The sequence below is a fragment of the Diplotaxodon limnothrissa genome, linkage group LG2, assembly GCF_057381915.1.
Source record: "Diplotaxodon limnothrissa isolate DT_005_m linkage group LG2, D_limnothrissa_male_GT1.1, whole genome shotgun sequence".
In the NCBI taxonomy this organism is placed as follows: Eukaryota; Metazoa; Chordata; class Actinopteri; order Cichliformes; family Cichlidae; genus Diplotaxodon; species Diplotaxodon limnothrissa.
Window position 1 is genome coordinate 1,938,984 of NC_140597.1, and position 26,571 is coordinate 1,965,554.

Here is a 26,571-nt window from a genome sequence, read left to right on the forward strand (position 1 = left end):
CAAAGAGGAGCTGTATTGTTGGAGCTCACAGAAAATTTAAAATAAAGCTGGAATTAAAGTGAAAACACAGGAGCGCACAGCATGTAAAAATGAGGGAGAACATGATAGAGAACAAAGAGAGACTAAGACAGTGGCTCTACATGCAGGGTTATGAGGAAATGGTAAGCAGCTGGGAATACAACTGACAAAGGACACAAAACTAAACAGTACACAAGGAATAAAGACAAAACAAAACAGGAAACATCACAAACCGTTAGAGACTGAGACTGAACTTGACGCAGACAAAAAGGAAACAACCATCGAGACATGACTGACTGGAAGACAAGACTAACTACTGAGACAGGGCAGAGACAGACACGAGGACACAACTGGGGGAATCACAAAAGGGAACAAAGAAATCTATAACAAGGTCAAGGTCAAGGTCAAGGTCAGATTTATTTATATAGCACATTTCCAACAGCCGATGCTGCACAAAGTGCTTAACAATAACAATAAAACTACAGTGTAATACAATAATAACAATAGAAACAATAAAATAGAAGAATTGAAACAATACTAACTAATTCAGATAAATCCAAAATGCTTGGGTCATAATGTGTTAAAAGCCAGAGCGTAAAAGTGTGTCTTTAGTAAAGATTTAAATTGCTCAAGAGTTTGAGCAGATCTAATATTAAAGGGGAGACTATTCCAAAGTCTGGGACCTGCCACAGAGAAGGATCTATCACCACGAGATTTGAGGTTAGTCCGTGGAATGGACAACAATAGTTTTGAACTAGATCTCGTGGGTTTTCCTGGAGCATAGGCAGAGAGGAGCTCTGACAAGTAGGGGGGGGCTCGGGCGTTGAGTGACTTAAAAACAAAAAGTAAGAGTTTAAATTGGATCCTGTAGGGGACAGGGAGCCAGTGTAATGAGGCTAAAATTGGGGTTATATGCTCTCTCCGTTTGGTACCGGTTAGCAGGCGAGCAGCAGCATTTTGAACCATCTGAAGGCGATGGATGGTGGCATGATCTAGGCCATAATACAATGAATTGCAGTAGTCCAATCTGCAAGTAAGAAAAAGGTGGATGATACGCTCGAAGACGTCAGCCGGAAGGTATGGCTTTATCCTGGCTAGCTGTCTTAGCTGAAAAAAACAGGACTGAACTACTGCACTCACCTGCTTATTCAATTTAAAAGAACCATCAATGTAAACTCCGAGGTTTTTTACATGTGTTTTACAATACGAGGAGAGGGTACCCAACGTGCTGTCGATATGATTGAAATTGCCAAAAATGACAACCTCAGTTTTGTTTTCGTTTAGCTGTAAAAAATTTAATGATAACCACTGTTTAACGTCGTCAAGGCAGCGTAATAAGAGCTGCGGTTGATCTGATCCAAACCGCAGCTCAACAAAATCAGATAATGAACTCACAATTCAACTCCAAATTCAAATTCTGGTCAAAGATCCAGAACCATGACTGCATGGACTAAACATGACAGGAGAATGCCTGAACCTGTGTAGAAACTGTGAAAATGTTTGGGGTGATCCATGTTCACATGTTTCCAACTGGACTGTGTCACAGTGTCATGTTAATAATATTTTGCAGGGCGATGGCAGGACAGAGGCAGGGCTGCTGGAGTTTGAAGCTCCTGGTCATCCTCAGCCTCCTCAGCCTCACTGAAGAGTTCGGTAAGAGACTACAGCACTACAGATGACCACACATGTGCAGACAAACACACACTCATATCGCATACACAACTTTCTCTCTGGTGTGCAATGTTACCAAGTGCAGTTTTTCCTAATATTTTTTTTCTTTTCTGCCTGTCCCGTTTGGCTCTTTTGCATCAGAATTATTGTCTAAAGGCGAAGAAAGATGCCCAACGGATTTACTTTACCAAATGGACCATCCGGGCCTTGCCCTATTGGTCTATTTGATTCACCTTTTATTGTTTATTTTATTTTACTTTAACCTGCTAAATACAGGACAGACTTGACTGGGGAAAAGAAAGGGGAGAAAGTAAAACAGCGGGGAAGAGGAACGGTGATAAAGGGCAAAAAAAACAAAAACCAACAAAAAAACCAGACAAAAAATGCATATATCAATCACCTGGATCACCTGTTGAGAAAGAAAAAAGAGAAAACCAGCAAAAAAACAGAGCAACATCATGGCGATGATCTATGTGAATATAACAGTAAATACTAAATATTAAATATTATTGTGCAGCACGTAAGATCGACAGTTTTTCCTACTATAACAGAGCGTTTTATTCTTTTTCGTATAGTACTTTATTCTGTTGTATATTTTATTCATGTTGTTTAGTTTGTTATAATATTTATGTTGTATTGTGTTTTTCTTAACAACAATGAAATTTTGTATTTAATTTTAAAACAAACTGGGAGCCAGTGAACAGAGGCAAGCACCAGGGAGATATGTTCGTGTCTCTTTGCACGTGTCAGGAGACGAGCTGCAGCATTCTGGACCAGCTGGAGCCGTGCTAGACACGACTGGCTGACACCTACATATAAAGAGTTGCAGTAGCCCAGTCGAGATAGGATAAAAGTGTGGATTGCCCGTTCTAGGTTTTTAAAAGATAGTGCATCTTAGGGGCATACAAATCCAGTGTAGAAGTGGTTCTCGGCCAGAACCAGGACTTAGTTCCCCATCCCTAACAAATTGCTGAGCTTTAAACTGTGTTTCAATGCTTTCAGAGGTGAGAGATGATGAGTGGGAGGAACTCGGCTCTGACATCGCTGCACTGCATCAACTCCAAGGACTGTCTGAACATATGTTTGATGAAAAGCTTATGAACTCCTCAACAACCAGGTATCTTATGGCTATTAACAGCTGTTACTACATTAAAACCCCTGTGGGTATCATAGACATTGGTTATTAGAAGCACTGTGTGGCTCTTTCAGTGCGAGTGTCATAGAAGCATTTAAATAAGCCTTGTCACATGTGGAAAAAAAATAATATTTAATATCAGGGGGCAAAGGTTACTGAAAACATGAGCTATCTTGGCTGTCTCCTAGTGGAGATCTTTTTTTCTGCTCCAACACAGACAAAGCAGCATGCACTGGTATCTGTTATATAAAATAACCAGTCTGGTGTGTTCATGGCCTCATCACTCAGTAGGAAACTAATTGAGAAAATGTTTTAGGGAATATAGTTTGCTGGAGATGCAATATAGCGCAGTGTGCCAGAGACAGGAGTTGAATTCAAAAACAGCTTTAATGCCAAAGTCTTTTTGAAAAAACAGAGGTGGATGCAGGAATAACACACAACAACCTGACGTCTAGTGAAACCACAGAATAAGGGTGGAAATGACAAAGGACAGGAGTTAGACTCTGACAATAAATACACAGCATGTAAGGAGGGGAGAGGAAACAGGTGGGAACGAATCAGACAAGATGAGACAAGGAAGTAGAACTAGAGAAAGACCCAATGCCCATGACGAAGAATGCACCTAAAAATTTGAGACTTAACTTTGACATTTACTACTTGCAACCACAGCACACTGCAACTTTTTCAAAAGTAAAAAAGTAATCCATAACAAAAAGTATAATGCAGAATGTGTTTCATTTAGGGGAAATGGCTACCACCTGTCAAGATTTGGAAGATCTGTAAAAAGGTAAAGAGGCTTTCAGTCATTTACATTTTTTAAATGGTGTTTAGCGTGTTTAAAATTGCTGTCTCATACCTGGATATTTCATGTCCTTTGCAAGTATTTGTAAAATAATTTGGACAGTGCTTCACAATACACTGGATTTTTTTTTTTGTTGAAATACTTGGTTATTAATGAGCCAAAAAGTCCATTAGGGGTCATCACAGCAGCTCATCTGCATCCTTTTCATACTGCGTCCATATTTTCCTTTGTGACACCAACCCTCTGCATGTCCTCCTTCACCACATCCATGAAGCTTCTCTGAGCTTCTCCTCTTTCCATCTTCACATCCTTAGGCCAGTATATCCACTCTCCCTCTGCATGTGTGCAAACCATCTCAGCCTCAGACTTAACTTTGTCTCTAGACTGCTCAACATGAGCTGTCCCTCTGATCTACTCATTTCTCATTTCCCTCTGGGGGAGGGGTGGGGGTGGGGGGTATGCCCAACTGCGCTTTGTTGACTGTTTCAGACTTTAAGACGCCGTGTATCTCAAGAAATGGGGAGATGAACTGCTTTTTGTCTGTTTTTGAGGGTGGGGGAAGAGGCACAAGGGTTGATATAAGCCAGCGAACTCCTTCCTTGAGCCTGACACCCCGCCTATATTCTTCTAACGGTTTGTCGCTTTGTCAGTATTGGTTATGTATATGTATTTATTTATATATGTTTATTTTCTGTATTTATATTTTGGGAGCTTTTATTTTGTTTGTGTGACCTTTGACTTCCCACGAAGTCACTTCCTGTAGCTGCGCGCTATTTTCCTCAGTCGCCGAGAGGCCCCGCTGAGGAGAGGTGAGCATACGCTAGTGTTCTCAGTTACAGAGCGAATAAACACAGTTAAAGTAACTAAAATTCTGGGAGAATAAATCCACCCAGCTGGCAAAGTGAGAGCTGACTCCTCTGGTCATTCGCACAACACAACGCAGAGAACTAACGGCAATAAGAGTTTAAGGCCAGACCGGCTACAGTGGTGCCGTGACCCGGATCCACACCACTTCAGACTTGCTCATCGTGGTTCGTGGAGACGCGATCAACATCAGTTTGGTCACCAGAGGTTGCTGTAATGGACAATTTAATGTAAGCTCTGAACACAAATCCCAAGCGTTCGAGGAAACACTTGCACCTTTTTTTTTGGACTGTTGTTTACAAGGTAAATTTAATTCTGCTGTTTGCATTGTACATATGTTATAACAATGGATGATGAAAAAGTTTCAAGTGATGGGTTCAGCTTTGCCATGGGAAGAGGGAGGGTAATTGAGGGGTTGCCTAGTACACCTGTTTGTAGTGCAGGCTCCCCAGCTTTCTGTTCCACTCGCATACTTGGTTGCACATCTTCCAGTAGTGGTAAAGGTAACTCATTCTCAGACCCTTCAGCCACAGCAGACCCAGCATTAAATGACCTGATAACACATATAGCTCAACAGGTGGGGCAGACCATTAGGGATCAGTTGAAAAAGGAATGTGGGGAAAGGGATGACGGGGCCGCACAAGCTCAGAGCAGTGTAAGCCAGCCACCCAGCGAGCCCACTTACCTTAACCTGACTGGGGCAAAGCTAGTCCTGCAGTCAGATGTGAGAGAGCCTCCAGTCTTCAGAGGAGATGGGTCGGATAAACATACAGTCTGTGAGTGGGAGGAGCTGATGAGAATGTATGTCAAGAAGCGAGCAACACCCCTTCAGGAACAGTACCAAGAAACAATGTTCAAGTTGATGGGCAAAGCTAAGGACATTGTAAGAATAACCCTGAGAAGCACCCCATCGTGAAAACCTTGTGAGAATCCAAATGTTATATATGACATACTGAGGCAACATTTCAGTGACATGACATATTCGTGTATGCCTATGGCCGATTTCTACAGCACAGTTCCAGTGCCAGGAGAAACTCCTGTAGAATATTGGGTCAGACTGAATAAGGCAGTTGATGCAGCAGAGGAAAGCCTGAAGAGACTCGGACGGCACATGGAGGATCCCTGCCAGGAGGCAGCCATGATGTTTGTGAAGTACTGCCCTGATCCCACCCTTGCTGCTGTTTTCAAGTTCAAGGCACCAGATAAGTGGACAGCCAGTGAGATTCAGGAGCAGGTGAATCGGTACCAGCTTGAGATGAAAGAGCGTATGCCCCCCAGGTCTAAGTGTCTCACACCAGTTAAAGCTAACATCCAGACCCCTGCAGCTGATGGTCTAGCGACATCAATGCACCCGGGAGAAACACAGGTGCAGGCGGGATCAAATGAGACAGTAAAGTCCCCTTGTAATGACAGTTGCCTGAAATTACTAATCAGCCTTTTTGACCATGCTTTATCGCAGAATAACCAGGTTGCAGACAAACAGCTTCCTCCAGGTCAGACCCGACCCAGATGTTGTAGAGTATGCCAGTCCCCTGAACATTCTACCCTTGTGCATTGTAGGCAGAAACACCTATGCCTTGCATGCTTTGAGCCAAACCATATTAAGAGAAACTGCCCTCGTCGCTCACCGATTCAAAGGCGCCCTGCCTCCCAACCTAATGACACCCAGCCTTTAAACTAGCTGGCCCGCATTTGGTGAGGGGATGTGTGGGCACAGATGTTGAAACCCTCGGCAGTGATGACGTTGAAAAGCATTACATTAAAGCATGTGCAGCTGCACCAGATGGTGTTAAGGTGGTAGTACAAAACACACAGAGAGTTGGCCCGTTTGACAAACTGTTTTACACTCCTGTCAGCATTAATAACAGACACCACATGCAGGGTATGCTTGACTCTGGTTCCATGGCGTGCACACTCAGTGAGCAAGCAGAACAGAGTATGCTGAGTGAGAATACACTGCCAGAACCCACTCCCCTGCCTCAAGAAATAGTGCTAGTAGGCTGTGGTGGCACACTTACCAAGCCCAAATGCATGTATGAAGTTGAAATGAAACTGTATGGAGAGACCTGTATTGTTCCCATCCTTGTAGTGCCAGGTCAACGTGATGATATAATCATTGGCACAAATGTCATCCGGTTTCTCATGCACCAGTTGAAAATAACCAATGACTATTGGCGCCTCGTGTCAGGTGGCGGTTGTCCCCCAGAGTGTGAGCAGTTTCTTGACCTCATGGCTAATTCATCCCGAGGGAGAGGTGAAGAACTCCCAGACAAGATTGGCACAGTCAAGCTTCAGCAGTCAGTCACCTTGTTAGCAAGACAAGAGCATCTAGTCTGGGGCAAGCTGCCGAGTAATGTTTCTATGTCACCAGGGAGCACAGTGATTGTTGAAGCCACTTCATCAAAGTCCATGCCACGTAACATCATGGTTGGCCGCATCATAACGCCATTGTGGGGTGATAGGTGGGTTCCCATGAAGGTCACTAACCTGTTGGATAAACCAGTCACCCTGAAAAGAAACAGTAAGTTGGCTGACGTGTCCCCTTGTGTTGCTGTTGAGGATTTTGAAGTTTTCCAGGGCACCTGTCGACCCCAGAAATCTGTGCAGGAGGAAGAGAAGGATGATGCCCACCTCACTGATCTTAAACAGAGACTAAAACAGGTTGGGCTCAGCGAAATTGATATTGACCTGTGCCATGTTGGTCAAGGGGGGAAGGAGAAATTGGTTAAAATGCTTGAGAAGTACAATGACATTTTCTCCAAGCATGCACATGACTGTGGCAAGGCCGAAGGCTTTGTACACCGCATCAGGCTCACTGATGAGAGGCCATTCCGCCTTCCTTACCGCCGAGTCCCTCCCGCACATTATCAAAAGCTGCGACAAGTTTTGTCTGAAATGGAAGAACAGGAAATCATGCAAGTAAGACCCTGAGCAATTCACAGAAAAAGTACCCAGCCCACAGGCTAGAGTTTTTGGCATTGAAATGGAGTGTGTGTGAGAAGTTCAGTCACTGGCTAAGAGGTCATCCCTTTACAGTGTGGACAGATAACAACCCTCTCACCTACATCATGACAAAACCAAGGCTTGATGCTTGTGAGCAGCGTTGGGTGTCCAAGCTTGCTCCTTACACATTTGATCTGAAGCACATACCTGGTACCAAGAATGTCGTAGCTGATGCTCTCAGCAGAGACCCCTTTGCAACAACAGTCAGCCATAGGCTGATCACAGAGCAGTACAGTCACCTCCTTGCTGAAGCTGAGAGTGTCAGTTCTGAGGGAATACAAAATGCATTCCGGTTGAAGGTCCAAGGTCAACGCGTGGACACACCACCTTTCCGCACCACAGGACTGCAGACGCCCTCGTCTCAGCCTGGGTGTGATGCTATGGATGTTAAGGCAATCCTGGATTTTCACAGTGAGTGGGATCTGGCTGCTGAAACAAGGGCTGTGGAACTGTTCCAGTCTGTTCAGGACCTAGTGTGGCCAGGACAGGAGTCATTTCCTGTGTCCACACTAGAGGAACTCCAGCATAGCCAGGAACTTGATCCCAGTATTTCAAAGATCTTACCATTTGTCACAAGGAGAAGGCGACCTTCCAGGCGTGAAAGGGCAGGATTTGATGTGAAAGCCATGGTGTTATTTAAACAGTGGGAAAGGCTTAGGATCCAAAATGGAGTTCTCTATCGGATCACAAAGGACCCCCTGAGTAAACAAAGGAGACATCAGTTTGTTTTGCCTGACAGTCTCAGAGCAAAGGCACTGAATGGTGTCCATGATATTGCAGGACATCAGGGGCAAGCGAAGACTTTATATCTGGCAAGACAACGGTTCTTTTGGCCGAAGATGGAGTCTGATATAAAAGAGTCAAATGCTGTCAAAGATGCATCCTGGCCAAAACACCAGAACCCTCTGCTCGAGCCCCACTTGAGAGCATCAGAACCTCCGCCCCTATGGAGCTGGTGTGTTTGGATTTTTGGAGTGCGGAGGATAGTAAGCAACGCTCAGTAGATGTTCTTGTCCTTACAGATCATTTCACTAAGCTAGCCCATGCCTTCCCTTGCACAAACCAGACTGCAAAGCAGGTGGCTAAGAAACTATGGGACCATGTTTTCTGTGTGTATGGGTTTCCTGAGCGGATTCACTCCGATCAGGGGGCAAATTTTGAAAGTGAGCTCTTGGCAGAACTGCTCAAATTCTCAGGGGTCTCCAAATCCCATACTACGGCATACCATCCCATGGGCAATGGAGGGACTGAGAGGTTCAATAGGACACTTGGCAACATGCTTAGGTCCTTGCCCCTCAGAGAAAAGAACAAGTGGCCTCAACAAATACAAAGTCTGACATTTGCATATAATGCAACTGTACATGAGACCACAGGTTTTGCCCCATTTCAGCTCATGTTTGGCCGCATCCCGAGGCCCCCCGTTGATGTGATGTTTAAACAGGTGCTCTGTGATCCTGTAGTTGTGGATCAAAAAAGTTATGTGAAAACACTCATGTCACATCTTCATGAGGCAGCTAAGATTGCCCAGACTCATGCCATCAAGGAACAAGACAAACAGGCAAAAGGATATAACAGAAAAGTAAAGGGCACTCATCTGAACATAGGAGACAGAGTACTCATTGCAAATAAGGGTGAAAGAGGAAAGAAGAAACTTGCTGACAAGTGGGATGCAACAGTGTACACAGTCAGAGACAGAAATCTGCAGACTCACACATACAAGTTGGAAGATGACAGAGGCAACATAAAGGTGGTACATCGCAACCTGGTTTTAAATATCAGCTTCCTGCCAGTAGTGACTACTGAACTGTGTGACACTGGATCAGAGGGAGGGTCATGTGCGTCAGACCAGTTAGATTCCTTGGATGAGGAGACTGCAGAGGACAGGACCAGTGCTTGGATCAACTCAGATGATGATGAGAGTCAGGAGATCCTGAGTGAGGGACTCTCGGGATTGGGCAAGACAAGTCAACAAGCTCCAGAGGTGGTTGCAGGGGATTCAACCCAGTGTTCCCTGGTAGGAGAGGACTGCCCAGACAGAGACACAGACTTGGACAGTTTGGTAGCAGAACCTGACTTGGACCTCCCGTCTGTGTTAGACACACTTTCAGAAACTGCACTCACTCACTCACATCCATCAGACACAGATCGTGATGCACACACCAAGCCCCTATCAGTAGTCCCTGTGCATGTCGCCGACACGCAGATGCCTCCAACGGATGTATGTCATGATGTGGGTCCACAAGGACAGCCACGGGCAGGCCCGGACAATGTTGTCATGACGCGAGCTGGCCGAGTTAGTAAAAGAGTTAATCGACTCATTGAGTCCATGGTTCAAAAGCCTTTTGGCTTTAAGCGTTTGGCAAATTCAGTTAGCAGAAGGTCTCAGTCTCTTCTTACGCTGTTTTAAGTAAACCCAGGTGTTTAGAGATCTTTCTGTATTTTGATTCTACGGGACAGTATCCTTATGGCACAATTAAATACATAGTGTCTTTTTAAGGTATTGATGTGTGTGGATGGCTGGGAATGTGTGTGGTGTAAATGGCATCACACTGATCTAAGAAAGGCTGAGCCCTGATCACCCTCATGCTCTTTCTGAACCTATCTGGTAGGTGGCTTATACAGCTGATACTAGAGCTTATAGCTCGGAGGTTTAAACCCGTGCCCAGGAGTCATAAATTCTGTAGATTTGTCCCTGTGTTCCAATTAGATTGTTCACCTGACTGTTCTGGATTTTGGTGAAATCTAGGAGGGGTGGATGTAACGGGTGTATTAAAAAATAATTTATATTTCACCAAAGGTCCATCCTGCAGTGTTATCTCGCTTTGTCAGTATTGGTTATGTATATGTATTTATTTATATATGTTTATTTTCTGTATTTATATTTTGGGAGCTTTTATTTTGTTTGTGTGACCTTTGACTTCCCACGAAGTCACTTCCTGTAGCTGCGCGCTATTTTCCTCAGTCGCCGAGAGGCCCCGCTGAGGAGAGGTGAGCATACGCTAGTGTTCTCAGTTACAGAGCGAATAAACACAGTTAAAGTAACTAAAATTCTGGGAGAATAAATCCACCCAGCTGGCAAAGTGAGAGCTGACTCCTCTGGTCATTCGCACAACACAACGCAGAGAACTAACGGCAATAAGAGTTTAAGGCCAGACCGGCTACATATGGACCTGCAGCGGAGTTTAAGCCCAGACACGGCTAGTGACGTCAGACTTAAAGACCGGATAAGGAGCTGGCTCGCGTTGTTCACTTTAAAGAGTCGGCTCTAAGAGCCGTTTCGTTCGCGACCGACACATCACTACACAACACCTGGAGCTCAGGGGGCAAAACAATGGCATGAGTGCTGCTGTTTGACTGAGGAAGAATAAAGGAGTCATGGTAAGACAATCACATGACCACTTAAAGACAAAGCAACAAGGTGACATATACCAGGTTTTAAATTGTGTTGATAGGCCAGTAAAACCAGAGTCATGATAAACAAGATATACGCGGCGTTTTTTCCTCAATAGTTTCGTCACGTTTGCTGTCTAAGGACAGCGCAGCGAGCGCTCTCTGCTTATGAGCAAAAAAACCCTGCCCTTTCGTGTTGGTGGAAAAATGCACCATGGCGACCAATCAAAAAATCATATGGCAACATGACATTTGGTTGCTTAGAAAGAGGGGGAAGTTTTAGGAGTGGCGTGCTGTCTTGTGTAGTTAGCGTGTAGTGTTGTGGATAGTTTTGTGTTGTGTGTCAGAACAATGAGGCGACTGCTGTCTCCGGGTAGAAACAGGAGTGACACACCTGCTGCTGTCAGACCTGCAGGTATCAGGCTGTGATGTTGTTTGCAGAACTTGTGCATAGGATTTTAAAATTGACAATTTATATTTGCATTTAAAGTTATGAAATATGATTCAATAAACATGTTTGTGGTTGTTACAGTAAAAAAATATCACTTTTTTCTACTCAGATTTTATGTTTTTTGTCTGATTTTAGATCAATTGTGTTAACATGTGTTAACACAGTTTGTCAAAATGAAAACACGACTGTAAATTCAGACACGTGAGGTTGTGCTGATGAGACCAAACAAGGCAAATAAATAGTTTTTAAAGGTGAAATGTGGAGGAAACATCAGAAATAGTTAAAAATGGCCAATTCTACCCTGGACCCCAGAGGGTTAAACTTTTTTTTTTTAAAGTAACGTAATAGTTACTTTTCAAGTAATTAATTACTTTTAGAATATTGTAACTCAGTAACTAACTCAGTTACTTTTTTGAAGAAGTAACTAGTAGCTATAATTAATTACGTTCTCAAAGTAACTTGCCCAACACTGGTCATTAGTCAGCTGTGTACTCACTGGTCTGCCATTATCATCCTCATCAGTCTGTGTATTTAAGTCCTTAGTTTCCTCCAGTTCATTATGTTGTTGTCGTCGTCCCTGTGCGAGTGTCTTCAGTTCAGCCAGCCAGTCAGTCTTCGTTCATGTTCTCTTCATTCATCCACTATAATCTTCTCTCATCGCTAATCAATGAGTCCTACGTTTGAGTCCTCTTTTCCTTCTCTCCACACCACGAAGCCCTGACAGACACTGTTACTGAACAGTCATGAAAAACTTTAATAATACTGTTTGTTTAAAGAAAACTTTAACATATTTAAACGATGCCATCTCTGTGCGGTTAGTAAATGGTGAAATAAAAATTGTAGGCTTTTACAAGTCAGCAAGTGCAAAAAGGTGTGAGAGAAACCCTGCAGCTCAGCTCTAGAGTATGATTTCGAGGAGCCCATGTAGAACCTTTGAACCTCTGACTGTTGTATAAGATCGAAGAACTGCGATTTTTAAATATATTCTTGCAATTTTTTTCTTTCACAGGGTTATGAGATCAATGCAGTAATGCTAATATGTTAATTTTCCATTAGGCTGGACACTGAGCCACTAACTTTGCTGGATGGATTTCAGGACTGTGAAAACTTCCCAGCTTGTGTCATTACAAAGGAGAAGGTCAGTAAACATGAGACAAAAAATGACCACATGAACACTTAAACCCCCGCGGAGCCATCATTTTGCGTTTCTACCTTTAAAAGCCAGAGAGCAGTCAAATGCTGGAAGTGGAAGCTAAATTGGCTAGTCATTCATATGTATATTAGGTTGTTACCTAGGAATTCTGGAGGGAGGGGAGTGGGGGAAATAAATCTCCAAAAGTCACCAACTTGGAGTGTTTCAGTTTGCCATCTTAGGGAGAAATCAACACACATGGGTGTAGGTCCTTTGTTGCTGAGATTTATTGATGAAAACAGTACAAAAAACCAACCATTTGTACACATATTTACAAATAATAATAAAAAGCGAGTGAGTACATTACAACATTTTCAGCAATCACTCACAATCCTGGCACTGCCATGGTATCTGTAGTCTGCATTTACCACATGTGTATCTGTAGCAGTGAACACATCGCACAGTGGCCTGATTTTTCTTGCATCATGTGGAGGTCCATGAACCAATGAACATGCTCCGTTTGCTGTGCATGTTGAATAGTCCATTCTTGAATGCTATGAAGCATGTCAAGAGTGATGAAACACAGGAAGCTCTGAAGGCGACTCGAGATACTTCTCCTGGCCTTAGCCGTTGGCTCTCCATCTGCAGCGTACGCTTCTATTGGGGTGAAAGGGAGACGGGTCCCCACATGTTCTTCACGCCACACTGTGCCATCTTTCGCTGTCTCAGTCCCCAAACAAGCTCTCTTTTTCGACTCTTGATCACTCTTGACATGCTTCATAGCATTCAAGAATGGACTATTCAACATGCACAGCAAACGGAGCATGTTCATTGGTTCATGGACCTCCACATGATGCAAGAAAAATCAGGCCACTGTGCGATGTGTTCACTGCTACAGATACACATGTGGTAAATGCAGACTACAGATACCATGGCAGTGCCAGGATTGTGAGTGATTGCTGAAAATGTTGTAATGTACTCACTCGCTTTTTATTATTATTTGTAAATATGTGTACAAATGGTTGGTTTTTTGTACTGTTTTCATCAATAAATCTCAGCAACAAAGGACCTACACCCATGTGTGTTGATTTCTCCCTAAGATGGCAAACTGAAACACTCCAAGTTGGTGACTTTTGGAGATTTATTTCCCCCACTCCCCTCCCTCCAGAATTCCTAGGTAACAACCTAATATACATATGAATGACTAGCCAATTTAGCTTCCACTTCCAGCATTTGACTGCTCTCCAGCTTTTAAAGGTAGAACGGTAGAAGCCTGGAAATCCAAGTTTAATAGATTAAACAGTGCTGAGAAGAAAGACATTGTTTCTAATGACGAACTTCATTAGAACTAAAATAGAACTTGATTAGGCTGATAAAGATAAGCATTTCCTTCCACTCAGTATCTGTATCTTTTTTTTTTCCTAAAACGGCACAAAACATGAATTCATCGTGAATACAACACAACAAAGAAAAAGAGTTCAAATGACAAACACCATTACCAACGGACACAATACAACAGACAGCTCATAGTGGTAGCTGGGTTTGCTACGAGGAGATGTTGAATTTTTGTATTTGTCACACTTAAGTACAGGTCGACATATCAGAGCAGTAATCACTTAGTTATCCGGTTGTTCAGTCTGACATCACTAGCCGTGTCTGGGCCTAAACTCCGCTGCAGGTCCATATATCAAACGATCACTGTGGCATTACTGAGAGTTGAAAAACTGTCTAAAGTCTTTCATCTTTAATAAAATGATCAGCGTTCTGCTCTACCAGGTGTAACAATTGAGTTTAACATCCAGGCATCCATGAAAACGGAATTTATGACATTTAACGGAGTTAGAAGTTAGCAGGGAGTTAGCTCGCTAGCTTCTATCTAAATACAATATAGCATGTCCTGACTGCGGGGTTTTGGAAACAAATTCAAACGTACAGCTCTGTTATCACTTCCAGCATAAATGAAGACAGAAAACTAAACAGCAGTGACGTTTGTAGGGTTACTGAAGTTGGGCTAGCTGCTATATAATGATGTGCTACGTGACCGCTAGCGACACAGCTATGTTAGCATAATATAAACAAGCTAACTTTTTTTCCACTCGATAAAAGTTAGCGTGAGTGTTCTCGGTGGTCAGGAACAAATGTAATCGCATGGCAGGATGCTGTAAAAGGACCAAACTTCAGCCAGGAGAACAACTGAGATAATCCATCCACAATACGAGGTTAGTCATTCATATACTGCTGCATGGGCTGGGCTGTAGCTACATCCTAAGGTTTTAAAAACTGAGCTTAAATAAATGATTAGCGGTAATAAAAGCCGAGGGAGGTCAACAGGGATCACTGACTGTTTTAGGAGCTTTTTGAGATTAAATAGAAGAAAATACATAACATTAAACATGTTAACAACACAAAAGCCATATTAAACGCAGACTACTTTAGGCCCGGAAGTAGGATTCGTCGTGTCATCACTGAACAACCGGATTACACAATGTTGTACTACTTGCTGTATGCACTTGTTGGTTGTAAGCTTAATGTGATGCTCAGCCACATCTTTCAGCTGTCTGTGAATTTGGGATTATAAAGAATTCATAGTTTTGCATTAAAATGTCACACTTCACAGAACATTTTTACCCATCGAGACCCTCAAAGCGCTTTACAATTCCACTATTCATTCACTCTCACATTCACACACTGGTGGAAGCTACAATTGTAGCCACAGCTGCCCTGGGCCAGACAGACAGAAGCTAGGCTGCCAGTTCGCGCCATCGGCCCCTCTGGTCAACACCAGCAGGCGGTAGGTGAAGTGTCTTGCCCAAGGACACAACGACCAAAACAGACAGAGAAGGGGAATGAACCGGTAAACTTCCGGTTACAAGACAAACTTCCCAACCCCCTGAGCCACGGTTGCCCATGGGAAGCAGTGTCTTTCAAGCTTAGGCAGCGGTGTTTTGCATTTCTAATACCAGCCCTATACTCACTATGAAAGGCAACTTGCTTCCTCTCCACACTGGAACACTAACAACTCTCAATGTATATTTTTATGGCCAGCAGAGATGGGCAGTAACGCGTAACGCGTTACTGTAATCCGATTACTTTTTTCAAGTAACGAGTAAAGTAAGGGATTACTATTGCAAAAATGGTAATTAGATTACCGTTACTTTCCCGTAGGAACGCTGCGTTACTGCGTTACTAAAACCGTAATTTTTTGCGAGAATGTCTCACGACAGTGACGTAAGCGAGTGCGACGTTCGTGACAACAGCTGTGTGCAGATCAACAGTGCATCATATATCGAGTGCAGAGAGAGTATGAGCGTGCAGCGTTTAAAGCGTGGAAGTACTGACCTTACTTTGAGTTTGATTCAATAAAAAGTGACAAAAACATTAGTGTCCGCTGTGCGTGGGAAGAAAACTTCTTTTTACAGCGAAAAAACCCCTAAACTTCCAACAAGCACCGAGTAGCTACGACGTAATGGGAAACTCACAGAGAAACTCGCGGATTCTTCCACTGACCGCAGCACACCTGCACCAGGGTAAACCTCCGCCTGCCCCACTCCTGCTTTACAGGTGAAAATAGAGCAACAGGACCGCTGAGTCTTTGACTTTATTTATTTTCTGCTGTGTTTTACTTGCATCTATTTGAAAGACTGAGTGTAAACACAAAAAATATTTTATTTTATTTTATGTGCTGGAATGTGCAGAAAATAGGTTTAAATGTTAAACTAATTTCTTCCAGTCAGAGAATGTTGCAGATAATTAAATTTTTGCTTGATGCATAAAGTTAAAAGATTAAAACTAATAAAACAAGTTTTAAAAAGAGACTTTTCCATTTGATTACATTTTGTATGATGGATTATGCAGAAAAAGTAGAATTGGGCTGAAAGATCTATCGCTTTATCACCTACTCAGGTTGTAAATCGTGTTTTTAAAAAGTAACTAAGTAACTAATTACTTTTGAAAATAAGTAATCAGTAAAGTAACGGGATTACTTTTTGGGGGAAGTAATCAGTAATTAGTTACTGATTACTTTTTTCAAGTAACTTGACCAACACTGATGGCCAGCAGCCTTAATTAGCTCCCATCAAAATGGATGCAAGTGCAACACAACTATAATTTACTACGTCTCACCAAATGCCTGTTACTTCCTCTCAAGTCCTGCCATCAAATCAAATCCCTCTTATTGTCACATCACATGTGCAGGTACACTGGTACAGTACATGCGAGTGAAATTCTTGTGTGCCAGCTTCACAAGCAACAGAGGTGTGCAAAAATAAACCACAAGAACAAGCAAAATATAAGAATGGCTAAATGGCTAAATCTGAGAGTTTGCATCTGGCTCTGCATTAGATTCACCTGATGTCCATCAGTCAGGGTTCATTGCAATCACTTTATAATATTATGTGCACATAAGAAACTCAGTGCAGGTATTACAATAAAAACACAAAACCTTTCGAAAGCAGTCGTGTAAACATCCCTAGTCTCAGTAAACGCATCATCAGGAAAGCTGGGATTACAAATTTAACCCAACTAACAAACACGAAGAATATTTCCTCCATATTTTTGTATCATTTGTAGTTAGCTTTTCAAATTCAGAAAATAATTTCAGTTAGTTCTTAGTTTAGTTTTAATTCACTATAATTAGCCTGGTATGCAGGTCACTTATGTTACCTGTTGCTGGTCTTCACTGATGACAGCTGATCAGGCCCCTTCTTTTCATTATCTACCTTCTTCCCCTTGGACACATTTTTCATAAATACAATATTCAGTTTCACTGTTATGCTGATGACACCCGGCTTTATCTGTCCACTAAACCTGCTCTCTCCCCGGACCTCCCTCACCCTCTGTTTAGACGAACTCAGAGCTTCTCCTGTTCAGCACTGAACCAACACTATCCAGAACTAATAGCTTCTACTACAATCAATAACTCGCCACTCTCCATTTCCCCATGTGTGAAAAGTCTGGGTGTTATCTTTTAACTCCCACATCATTAACATCCCTCGGTCTGCATATTTCCAACTCTGTAACATTAATCATCTCCGTGCTTTTCTCTCCCCACATGCCGCTGCTAGTCTTGTTCATAGCCTGGTCACTTCCTGGATCGATTACTGCAACTCTCTTCTTTTTGGTCGTAGTCAAAAATCTATCCATCAGCTTCAACGTGTCCAGAACTCTGCTGCTCGTATTATCACCAGGACCCCTTCTATGCACCACATCACCCCTGCTCTGCAGCTTCACTGGCTTCCGGTTAAATACCGCATCAATTTCAAGATACTTTTGTGCACATTCAAGGCTACCCATCATCTCTCGCCTTCATACCTCTCTGACCTGGTTCACATTACCATTCCTGCTCGGTGTCTCAGATCCTCCTCCTCTCTTTCTCTTTCCATCCCTTCCCCCCGGCTAGCCACCGTGGGGCGCTGGGCTTTCTGCTGCTCTGCCCCCCGTCTTTGGAACTCCCTTCCTCCTGAGATATGAAACATCACTTCCCAGACTCAAAACTCACCTGTTCACACTAGCCTATTCCACATAAGCTTTTCCATACTGCTACTTTAATTTAGTTTATCTATTTGCTCTGTTTTATCCTTACTATTTTCTAAATTATGTTTGTTGCTGTTATTGCTTGTGTACACACTTGAGTGTTTTGAAAGGCGCTTTCTTAAACAAAATGTATTATTATTATTAGTAGTAGTAGTATTAAATAATGTGAGTGTCTGGCTCAAACTGTAGGTTTACATAAACAAAACAGATTGTTAAGATTATATCTAGAGATCCAAAAAAAAGTTCACAAATTTCATCCTATAGAAATTAACTGAGACCAAAACAGTTATCCTGGAGCTCTCTCTCATTTCAGTCTTTGCTTCATTTTTCAGGACTTTAATGCCTTCTTGGCACATATCGACAAACAGAAGGTACAAGACTGGCTGCTGGGTGCTTCAGAGATCTCCCACAGCTACAGCCAAAAACTTCTGATCATGACCGACAGAGAAAAATCCACCAGTGACAGAGTCCAGCAGGAATACAGCAAGGATCCTCATTACTCCGTGAAAGTCACCAAGGACTGCCTGTTCAACGACACCTGTGTACCAGCAGCAGACAGATACACTGTAGTGAAAATATTTGGAAGTGTTTCAGAAGATGGACAAACTGTGTCTGGACTTGATGGATCTTCACTTGCAAAGCTGATGTTGAAACCATCTCTGGAAGCGGCTCCAGTTTTCTCTCTCGATGGAAACACAACCACACAGTTCCAACAGAACTTCATTCGGGTTTTTATGCTCCGCGGCCTCCAAACAGTCTTAGAAACCAACCAGAACAATCAGCAGATTTACCAGGTGATGGATCGACCTGACTCAGTTTCCAGCTACAAAATCCCACAAAGACCAGCTGATCACACCACACAGTATGACCACCAGCAGATCATAATGATGGAAAATGATCCTGTGGTCAGAAGAGCTGCTGAATATTTGTATGACAAACATCCAGCAGTTAGTTCTGTCTATGTTCTTGATGAAAACCAAAGACCCAAACTGATCCACGGTGAACCAGTGTCTCTGTCAGAGGACAGCAGACTGGTGCTGGTAGGTCATGGTAAAAGAGACAACGCAAGAGAAATGAGACTGTCAGGATACAGTTCAGGAGATGTGGCAAAAATCATTGAAAGGACAAACAGAGGCAGCGATAAAATTAAAACAACGAGTGTGGTGGCCTGTGAGGTCGGATCAGACCAACGATTCATAGAAACTCTGCTGAGGGACCTCCATAAAAAGAACATCAAGACAGAGCTTCATGTGAGGGACGCTCTCGTCCAAGTCACACACACAGGAAGGAAAATCACTCAGGAAATCTCTCCAGAGGGGCTGCAATGGAGACATAAAGACAACAGCAAGAAAATGGTAGCAACCCTTGATAGAAACGGAGATGTAATAATGAGAAATGAGCCTGGAAGTAAAGGAGAGGCTGTTTTTACCAATGAAAGAAACTTTCTGGGTGGACCAAAAAACGGGGGAAACAAAAAACCAGAACAAAATTTTATAAGAGAAGACAGCTGGCCAGATGAACCGAAGAGATTTGTTAACCCAGAAGTTTTCCCGAAGATTGACCAAAATAAAGTTCCCGAGATTAAATCTGCCATTGATGAGCTTCAGGCTCTGTCTTGGGGAATCTTTCACTCAGATCAACCAGTACCAGAGAAAATCAAAGTCAACAACCAACAAATAGAAGAATATGTAATAGGAAAAAGAAGACAAAGGACTGTAAACGGGAGAACTGAAAATTATATAGACTGGCTAAATAATTATGGTGAAAAAATACAAGTCCTTAATGAATGTTATCAGATTAATTCAGGGAAAGACATTAAAAATATAATTCATCACTTTGCAAAGAATGGAGAAACAAGGACAACATACCTGAAGATCAATAACTGGATATATGAAGTTGAGCATAAAAAACTGTACGTGTTCCTGGTTGGAAAATGGCTTGACAACAATCAAAGAGACGCAAACGTAATTGATGAGATTAAGAGATGTATTAATGCACAGGTGGGCAGAGAAAGTTACACACACATGAGAAACAACATTTTAACAAACAATAGAAATAGCCAAAACCAACAAAAACAAATCTATGCTAAATATGTGGGAAATATTTTTCGTGGAGAGCACGCACATGTCAACCAAGGACTATCCACTGAGGCCTGGTTCACAACATATTTCACTGCATCAGTTATAAGTGAATCTGTGAGAAATTTCCGAACATTCCCTTTGACACTTATGGCCTTGGATATGGCTTTAAATCAATATGACTCAGCTGGCCTGGCTTTCTTCTTTGACAATCACCCAATGGCAAGAGGAGGAAGCTGGGTTGACCCAGAAAAACGGGGATTCACTAACTCAAGAGAAGAGTTCTTAAAATTGGAATATGACCTGTTTGATAAGTGGAGTAAAAAAGGTTATGTAGATAAATGGATTGATATGATAGCAACTGATTACAAAATATTTACAGAAAACGCAAACACAAAAGGTTTATTTTTAGCTGATTACAAGAATTACAAAGAAAATTTTGAGCAATCTCCCAGCATCGTAGAAACATCTGGAGATATTATGAAACCTTCCACATCTGGAACACTGGGAGGATACGATGATGGCTACGTCACAAGGCGTGACTTGAATTCCGCCTCAGAATTCGAGAATACCTTCAAACATGAATCCTATTTCTCTAGAACATCTGCATCGTTAACTGAAGAGGTCCATGCTGCACTAATGGCAAGATATGGTAAAAATCTGGCAAGAATGCGTCTTCAGGAGGGATCGGCCCGAATGGAAAACGGACAGTTTGTATGTGAGCTCGTGTCAGAGAGAGCTGGTGCTGAGCCCGAGGAGTTCAGGGTCGATTTATCTCCACAGAGTCAACATTACAGTGAAAAGATGTGGAAGAACATTGAGACATCAGTGCATGAGATGGAGCAGCACAGTTCAGCAGCCTCCCATCAGGTCAACAAACATGTAGAGAGGACTGGAACTGCTGTTGGAGCTTTGGGCCTGATGCTGGGACTGAAAGGAGCTGCTCGTGCCTTTGAAGAGGGAAACATCAAAGATGGTGTGACGGGGTCTTTGCAGACGGCTCATGGAGTGACGGCTATGACAACATCTGCTATTGCAAGCAAAGCTCTGACTTCAAACACAAGAATCGCAAAAGCTGCAGCAACAATCATGAGGAGCCCTGCAATGAAGCGTGCTATGACAGTTATACCAATAGTGGGAATTGGATTTGGGATCTACAGTGTGGCAGAAGATTTTAGAAGAGGAGATGCACTGGGATACATTGATGCTGCATTAGATATTACCATGACTGCATTAGATGTTGTTGAGCTTGCTCAGCCTGAACTGGCACCTTTCATCGCACCTATAACTCTGGCTCTATCAGTAGTGCGGATGGCCATTGATGATGTTTATATGGGCATCCAGAATGAACTGAACAGCCTCCCAGCGGACGCTGGAGTTTTGGACAAAATAGCTGCTGTTTTTGTTGGCTTGGGAAAAGGGATCATGCACTTTGCTATACATGTGGCTAGTGTGTTTTATGACTGGCGTTATGCTGAAATTGAGGAGGGACGAAGACTTGTTGCACAGATCTCAGATTATCACCAATATTATAAAGTCACAAAGCAACAGGATGGAACGACAGCCATTGATTTTGCTGCTGGCGCCTCCTCCTGGAATGGAGGAGGTATTAACTTCTGCCTCGCTGATGAGGGTCAGTCTGAGCTCTGCATGGACTATTTTGTTTCTCGTGATGAGAGTCCAAGAAGACAATGCTGGAGCATTAACACAGATGGAAGCAAAGATATAATTCTTGGTCTGGGAGAGTCACATGGATTAGAGCACGCGACATATGAAAGAAAAATACTCATGTTCATACCAGCTGGATCTGTGACAGTGGTTTCAGGTTATGAAACTCTTACCAATTCGAGGTACGGGACATACAGGGGAAACAGAGACTCTAATCGATTTTTTGCAGTTCAGAAATCACAGGACGAACATATGATTGAAGTCATGTTGAGCTACTATTACAGACTTCATGGGGAACCAGGGGATGACACATTCTTCCTCGGTCCACAGAGAAGTTATGTCGAAGGCTCAGGAGGAAGGGACACCTACATCATTCCTGAGAATGGAGGGAAAACGATCATTAACAACTACGATCCCTCCAGAGCACAAGACAATCTGCATTTCAGTGTCGCCTACAGCCACATTTCTGTGTCTAAGTCAGGAAACGATGCTGTGCTGATGTATGAGGGCAGTCATACTGTAAGAATACAAAACTGGTTTTTAGGAGAAGATTATCGTCACATGAACATGATGTCAGGAGACGGAGTCTTATTTGAGATTTCCTCCACGGTGGTTTCTTCAGTTCAGCTGGTGGCCAGAGGAATTAACAAGATGTTTGAGAAACACGGTGCAGCTGTTGATGCATCACAGCCACTATTACGCACAGTTACAAACATCTTTGGGTCTCAGTATGATGATAAACTCATTGGAAATGGAGAAAGGAACCTGATAGATGGGGGAGGAGGGCAAGATCTTCTGATTGGTGATGAAGGAGAAGACATTTACATGGTGAAAGGCAGAAAACTTTCCTCTGTGCTCATTGAAAATTACTCCAGAGACGAGAAAACTGACCTGGCCATCATAGAAGCAAATCTTCATACGTTTGGAGTCAGGGTAGAACGTGATGATGTTCATCTGGTGGCTCACCATGACAGCACAGTGTTTCATGTTGCTGTAGTGAACTGGTTCAGATCATCAGCACACAGACACTTGCTGTTCATCACAAAGGATCTGATCACCTTCACAGTGTCAGATAACAAAGCTGACTGCCTGCAGAGGAACATCTTCACCACATGTATAAAGAGCCTCAGCATTGACTACAGCAGCTCCCTGTCTCCTCTGGAGGTGGACCTTGAGAAGGATGATGCTTTGGACAGCGTGACAGAGGTCCGCGGGTCAAACTATAACGATGTCATCAAAGGAAACAAAGAACACAACGTTCTTGTCCCTGGATTAGGAGATGATTTCATTGAGGGGAGAGGAGGAGAGGACTGGTACGTTATCACAGCAGGACAAGGAGTGAAAACCATCAACAATCTATCACCAGATCTAACCTTGGACCTGCTCTTCCTTAAAGAACAATATCAGCATATAACATGTAGATGTGAAGGTCAGAGCATCATCGTTCAGGTACAGGGCAGAAGAACTGTTATTTTACAGAACTGGTTTAAATCAAAGAATTATCAGCACCTGCAGATCAAGACCAGTGATGGAGTAACAGCTGGACTGAAGCCCAGCATCAGCAGCTGTGGATGGGATTTAATGCTGCCTTTAACCATCGACTACAGAAACCAGAGATGTGAAACCTGTCTGGGGAAATGGATGAAACTCAGTGACTCAGTGAAAGAAATGTACGGCTCCTCAGGATTTGACGTCATGGTTGGAAACAGCAATGATAATTTACTGGATCCACACACCGGGGGGGCACTGATGATAGGAGGGGAAGGCAAAGACACTTACATAATCAAACATGTGGATGAAAGCATAATCATTGATAACTTTGCAGAAGATCAGAAAACTGACACTGTGCTGGTAGATATGGATTTCCTTGATGGAAGTCGAGTCATACTGGACTCAACAGTTTTAATGGAACCAACAAGAAATGATGTTCATGTTAGAATCATGAAAAATGAGGAAAGATTAGAATTCGTTCTCCGCAATTATGCTAATGGTGAAAAACATCAGCATCTAGAATTTCAGAGCTCTGATGGCGTCCATTTCAAACTCAAGTCTCTAAACTCAGCTGGAGACGACTCTTTCTATCAGGTAGAAGCTTTCAAAGTGACTCTCACACAGTCTCCGGTGGACTGTCGTTTGGACCTCAGCGCTCAGAGAAATCTGTCAGAGGTTCACACAGTGCAAGGCTGCCCCTCCCAGTCGAATGTTATAATAGGCAACAACCGAGACAACGCTCTGATTGGTGGGTGGAAGGACGACGCCTTGGATGGAGGTGATGGAGATGACACGCTGGTAGGAGGAAATGGAGCTGACATCCTGATTGGTGGGAGAGGAGACGACACTCTTTATGGTGAAGATGGAAATGACACACTGATGGGAAACTCTGGCCAGGACGTCTTCCTTCCTGGACCAGGAGCTGATCTGGTGGACGGAGGTCCAGGCAGAGACTCTGTTCTCTATCGGGGTGATCATGAGAAGGGTGAAGGGGTTTATGTTAACCTGCTGACGGGCCAAGGCCACCATGCTGACGCTGAGGGCGACGTGTTGAAGGATGTGGAAACTGTGATCGGCACCATCTATTCGGACATCTTAGTGTCTGGTTATGAAAGTTCTCTTCTCAAAGGCTCAGATGGTAACGACATCTTGGTGTCCACTGGTGGAGATTATCTGGTTGGAGGTGATGGAAATGACATTTACATGTTCACTTTCAGCAACGGCTCAGTCACCATAGACAACTGTGCGACAGACAACGCCACAGATGTCTTGTATTTAGCGTCCCAGTCAACGCTGGCATGTGACTATCAGGTTTCATCTGAGAAAGTTATTCTGACTTTTTATGGAACCAACCAAGAAGCTATGAAGATTTCTCTAAGGGGCTGGATCAGTGACAACAATGAGTGTGGGCACCTGAAGCTGGTTCTGAGAGAAACTAATGTTTCAGTGGATCAACTGCTCCAAGAATGTCAGTCACGATGAGTAAACGGTGCTTTGCTTGTCAGTCATCTGCTGAAAAATCTGGTGGTGTTTTAATAAAAAAATGTAAATCAATGCATTTTAGTGTAAAAATGCTACAAAGTGTTTTACATGCTAAAGTTTCCTGAAACTGTGCAAAACGACTTAAACATTTTTGTATGGTTCTTTAATTATGCTAAGCCTGAAATCAGCCTTCAGAAGACAAAAAGAAGATGTTGAAATGGCACAAATAAATTGTAAACCTTTTCCGTGTTACAATTGTGAGTTAATATCTATTAATGCATCGTTTTTTTCTTGAAATGTTTATCCATCCATCCTTCCATTTTCCTCCAATTACTGGAGGTGGGTCGTGGCGGAAACAGCCTCAGCAGTGTGTAAGACCCGACCTGACATATAGACACAGACACAAACATGCATTCCCACCCTCATGCACACATATACAAACACTCAGCACTCACCCAACGTAGGGATAGACATACCTGGACACTGTACACACAATCACACTCCCCAAGCAAACTCTATACCTCAGGTCCAGGTACCCTCGCCCCTGGAGGGGGAAACGGCACCTAGACCCAGGAGATGCTACCCTTTCCCCCGGGGTGGAGGCAGGAAACCGCCGTTTACGTGTGGATGAAAGGTGCAAACGCATAGAAAAATCTGTGTTTTCAAAAATACCCGTGTAGGTGTGGACGCAGCCTCAGTGAAAATCAGTCAGTGTTTTAGAAGGAAGTAGAGAAATATAACAGCCTTTCATTCCTAATGTGTGGTGTAGCAAACATTTTGTGCTGCTTTTGCCCTTTGTCATCTTTCTGGTTACATATTTTACGATAATCGTGTCAAAGTATAGAAATGTAACATTGGCATAGATAAAGTTCTGCTTTGTATGTGGATTTGTGACGCTTCTTCTCCTTTTACCCAAGTTATATTCATAATCTAGGTAAAACAGAAGTAAAGCAAACTTTATAATTACCTGCTAAAAATGTGTTCTGATGTGTTCTGTAGAAGAACTTTAGATTTGTCCATTATTGGAAGATCAGCTCCTTCGGTTTTGTGTAGGTCCGTATTTGTCAAGGATCATTTTTTCCAAATCTCAAATACTTGTTAACTAAACATTTATGAAACTAAATGTACAGATAATAAATAATTGTTTGGCCAACCTTGCTTAAACAATAGTGAGGCTTAGGGGCCCAGATGTCAAATGGGATTAGGCTTACATCCATGGAAGCGGAAAAAGAATGGGATTATTAGGATTTTCCGAGCCTGTCAGTGTCAGTTTCTCTCTCATGGCTTGGGGGAACTCTTTTGATGACGTTTGATGTCAGAGCAAATGTTGATGAATAGTTACCTACGTCACAACTACTATGGGGTTTTCTCCCAGTGGGCTGACTATTCCTTTGCATGGGTACACAGACGATCTATCACTGGCTCTGTCTGCTTTATCTTTCCGAGCCCTGCAATAAGCCCTACATGAGCAGTGTTCTGACGCACCACATGTCGCATGATATCAAGCCTCCACTGATGTATTGTTCACTAACAGTGACAATGTTACCAGCACAAGCATAGACTAAGTTTCATATTATTCACACACACAGACATGTTTGTGTGTATGTGTGTTGTTATTGGGAGGGACTATCAGCATTTATGTCAGCGGTCACAAAGACAAAATACTGCAAGTACATAATAATCAGTCTAATCTGATAAAAACTGCTTCAAAGGTCGGGCACCATTCCCCCAAAATACAGTCATATTTCTATATATCTGCAAAATTTCAAAACATTACTGCTTCATTCAGGAGCAATGCTTCTGCGTCACCATGCTAACTGGACAAGTCAAAAAGAAACACAGCTGGAGTTACAG

General features: G+C 42.9%; 1 protein-coding gene across 1 annotated transcript; it reads left to right on the forward strand.

The window, feature by feature from the left end:
• The first annotated feature begins 1,592 nt into the window (after positions 1-1,592).
• On the forward strand, positions 1,593-24,717 carry LOC146637990 (uncharacterized). The gene is made up of 5 exons (XM_085365321.1): positions 1,593-1,671; positions 2,692-2,806; positions 3,567-3,611; positions 12,391-12,472; positions 18,331-24,717. The coding sequence occupies exons 1-5, from the start codon at positions 1,593-1,595 to the stop codon at positions 24,715-24,717; spliced, it is 6,708 nt and encodes a 2,235-aa protein (XP_085221447.1).
• Positions 24,718-26,571: the final 1,854 nt, after the last annotated feature.

What these genes read in the sequence shown, in the direction of transcription:
- LOC146637990 (XM_085365321.1), top strand. Translation starts at nt 1,593, where the DNA reads ATGGCAGGACAGAGGCAGGGCTGCTGGAGTTTGAAGCTCCTGGTCATC. An exon ending in CAGCCTCACTGAAGAGTTCG is followed by an intron (nt 1,672 to 2,691) that starts GTAAGAGACTAC and finishes CAATGCTTTCAG; the next exon opens with AGGTGAGAGATGATGAGTGG. An exon ending in GTGTCATTACAAAGGAGAAG is followed by an intron (nt 12,473 to 18,330) that starts GTCAGTAAACAT and finishes TTCATTTTTCAG; the next exon opens with GACTTTAATGCCTTCTTGGC.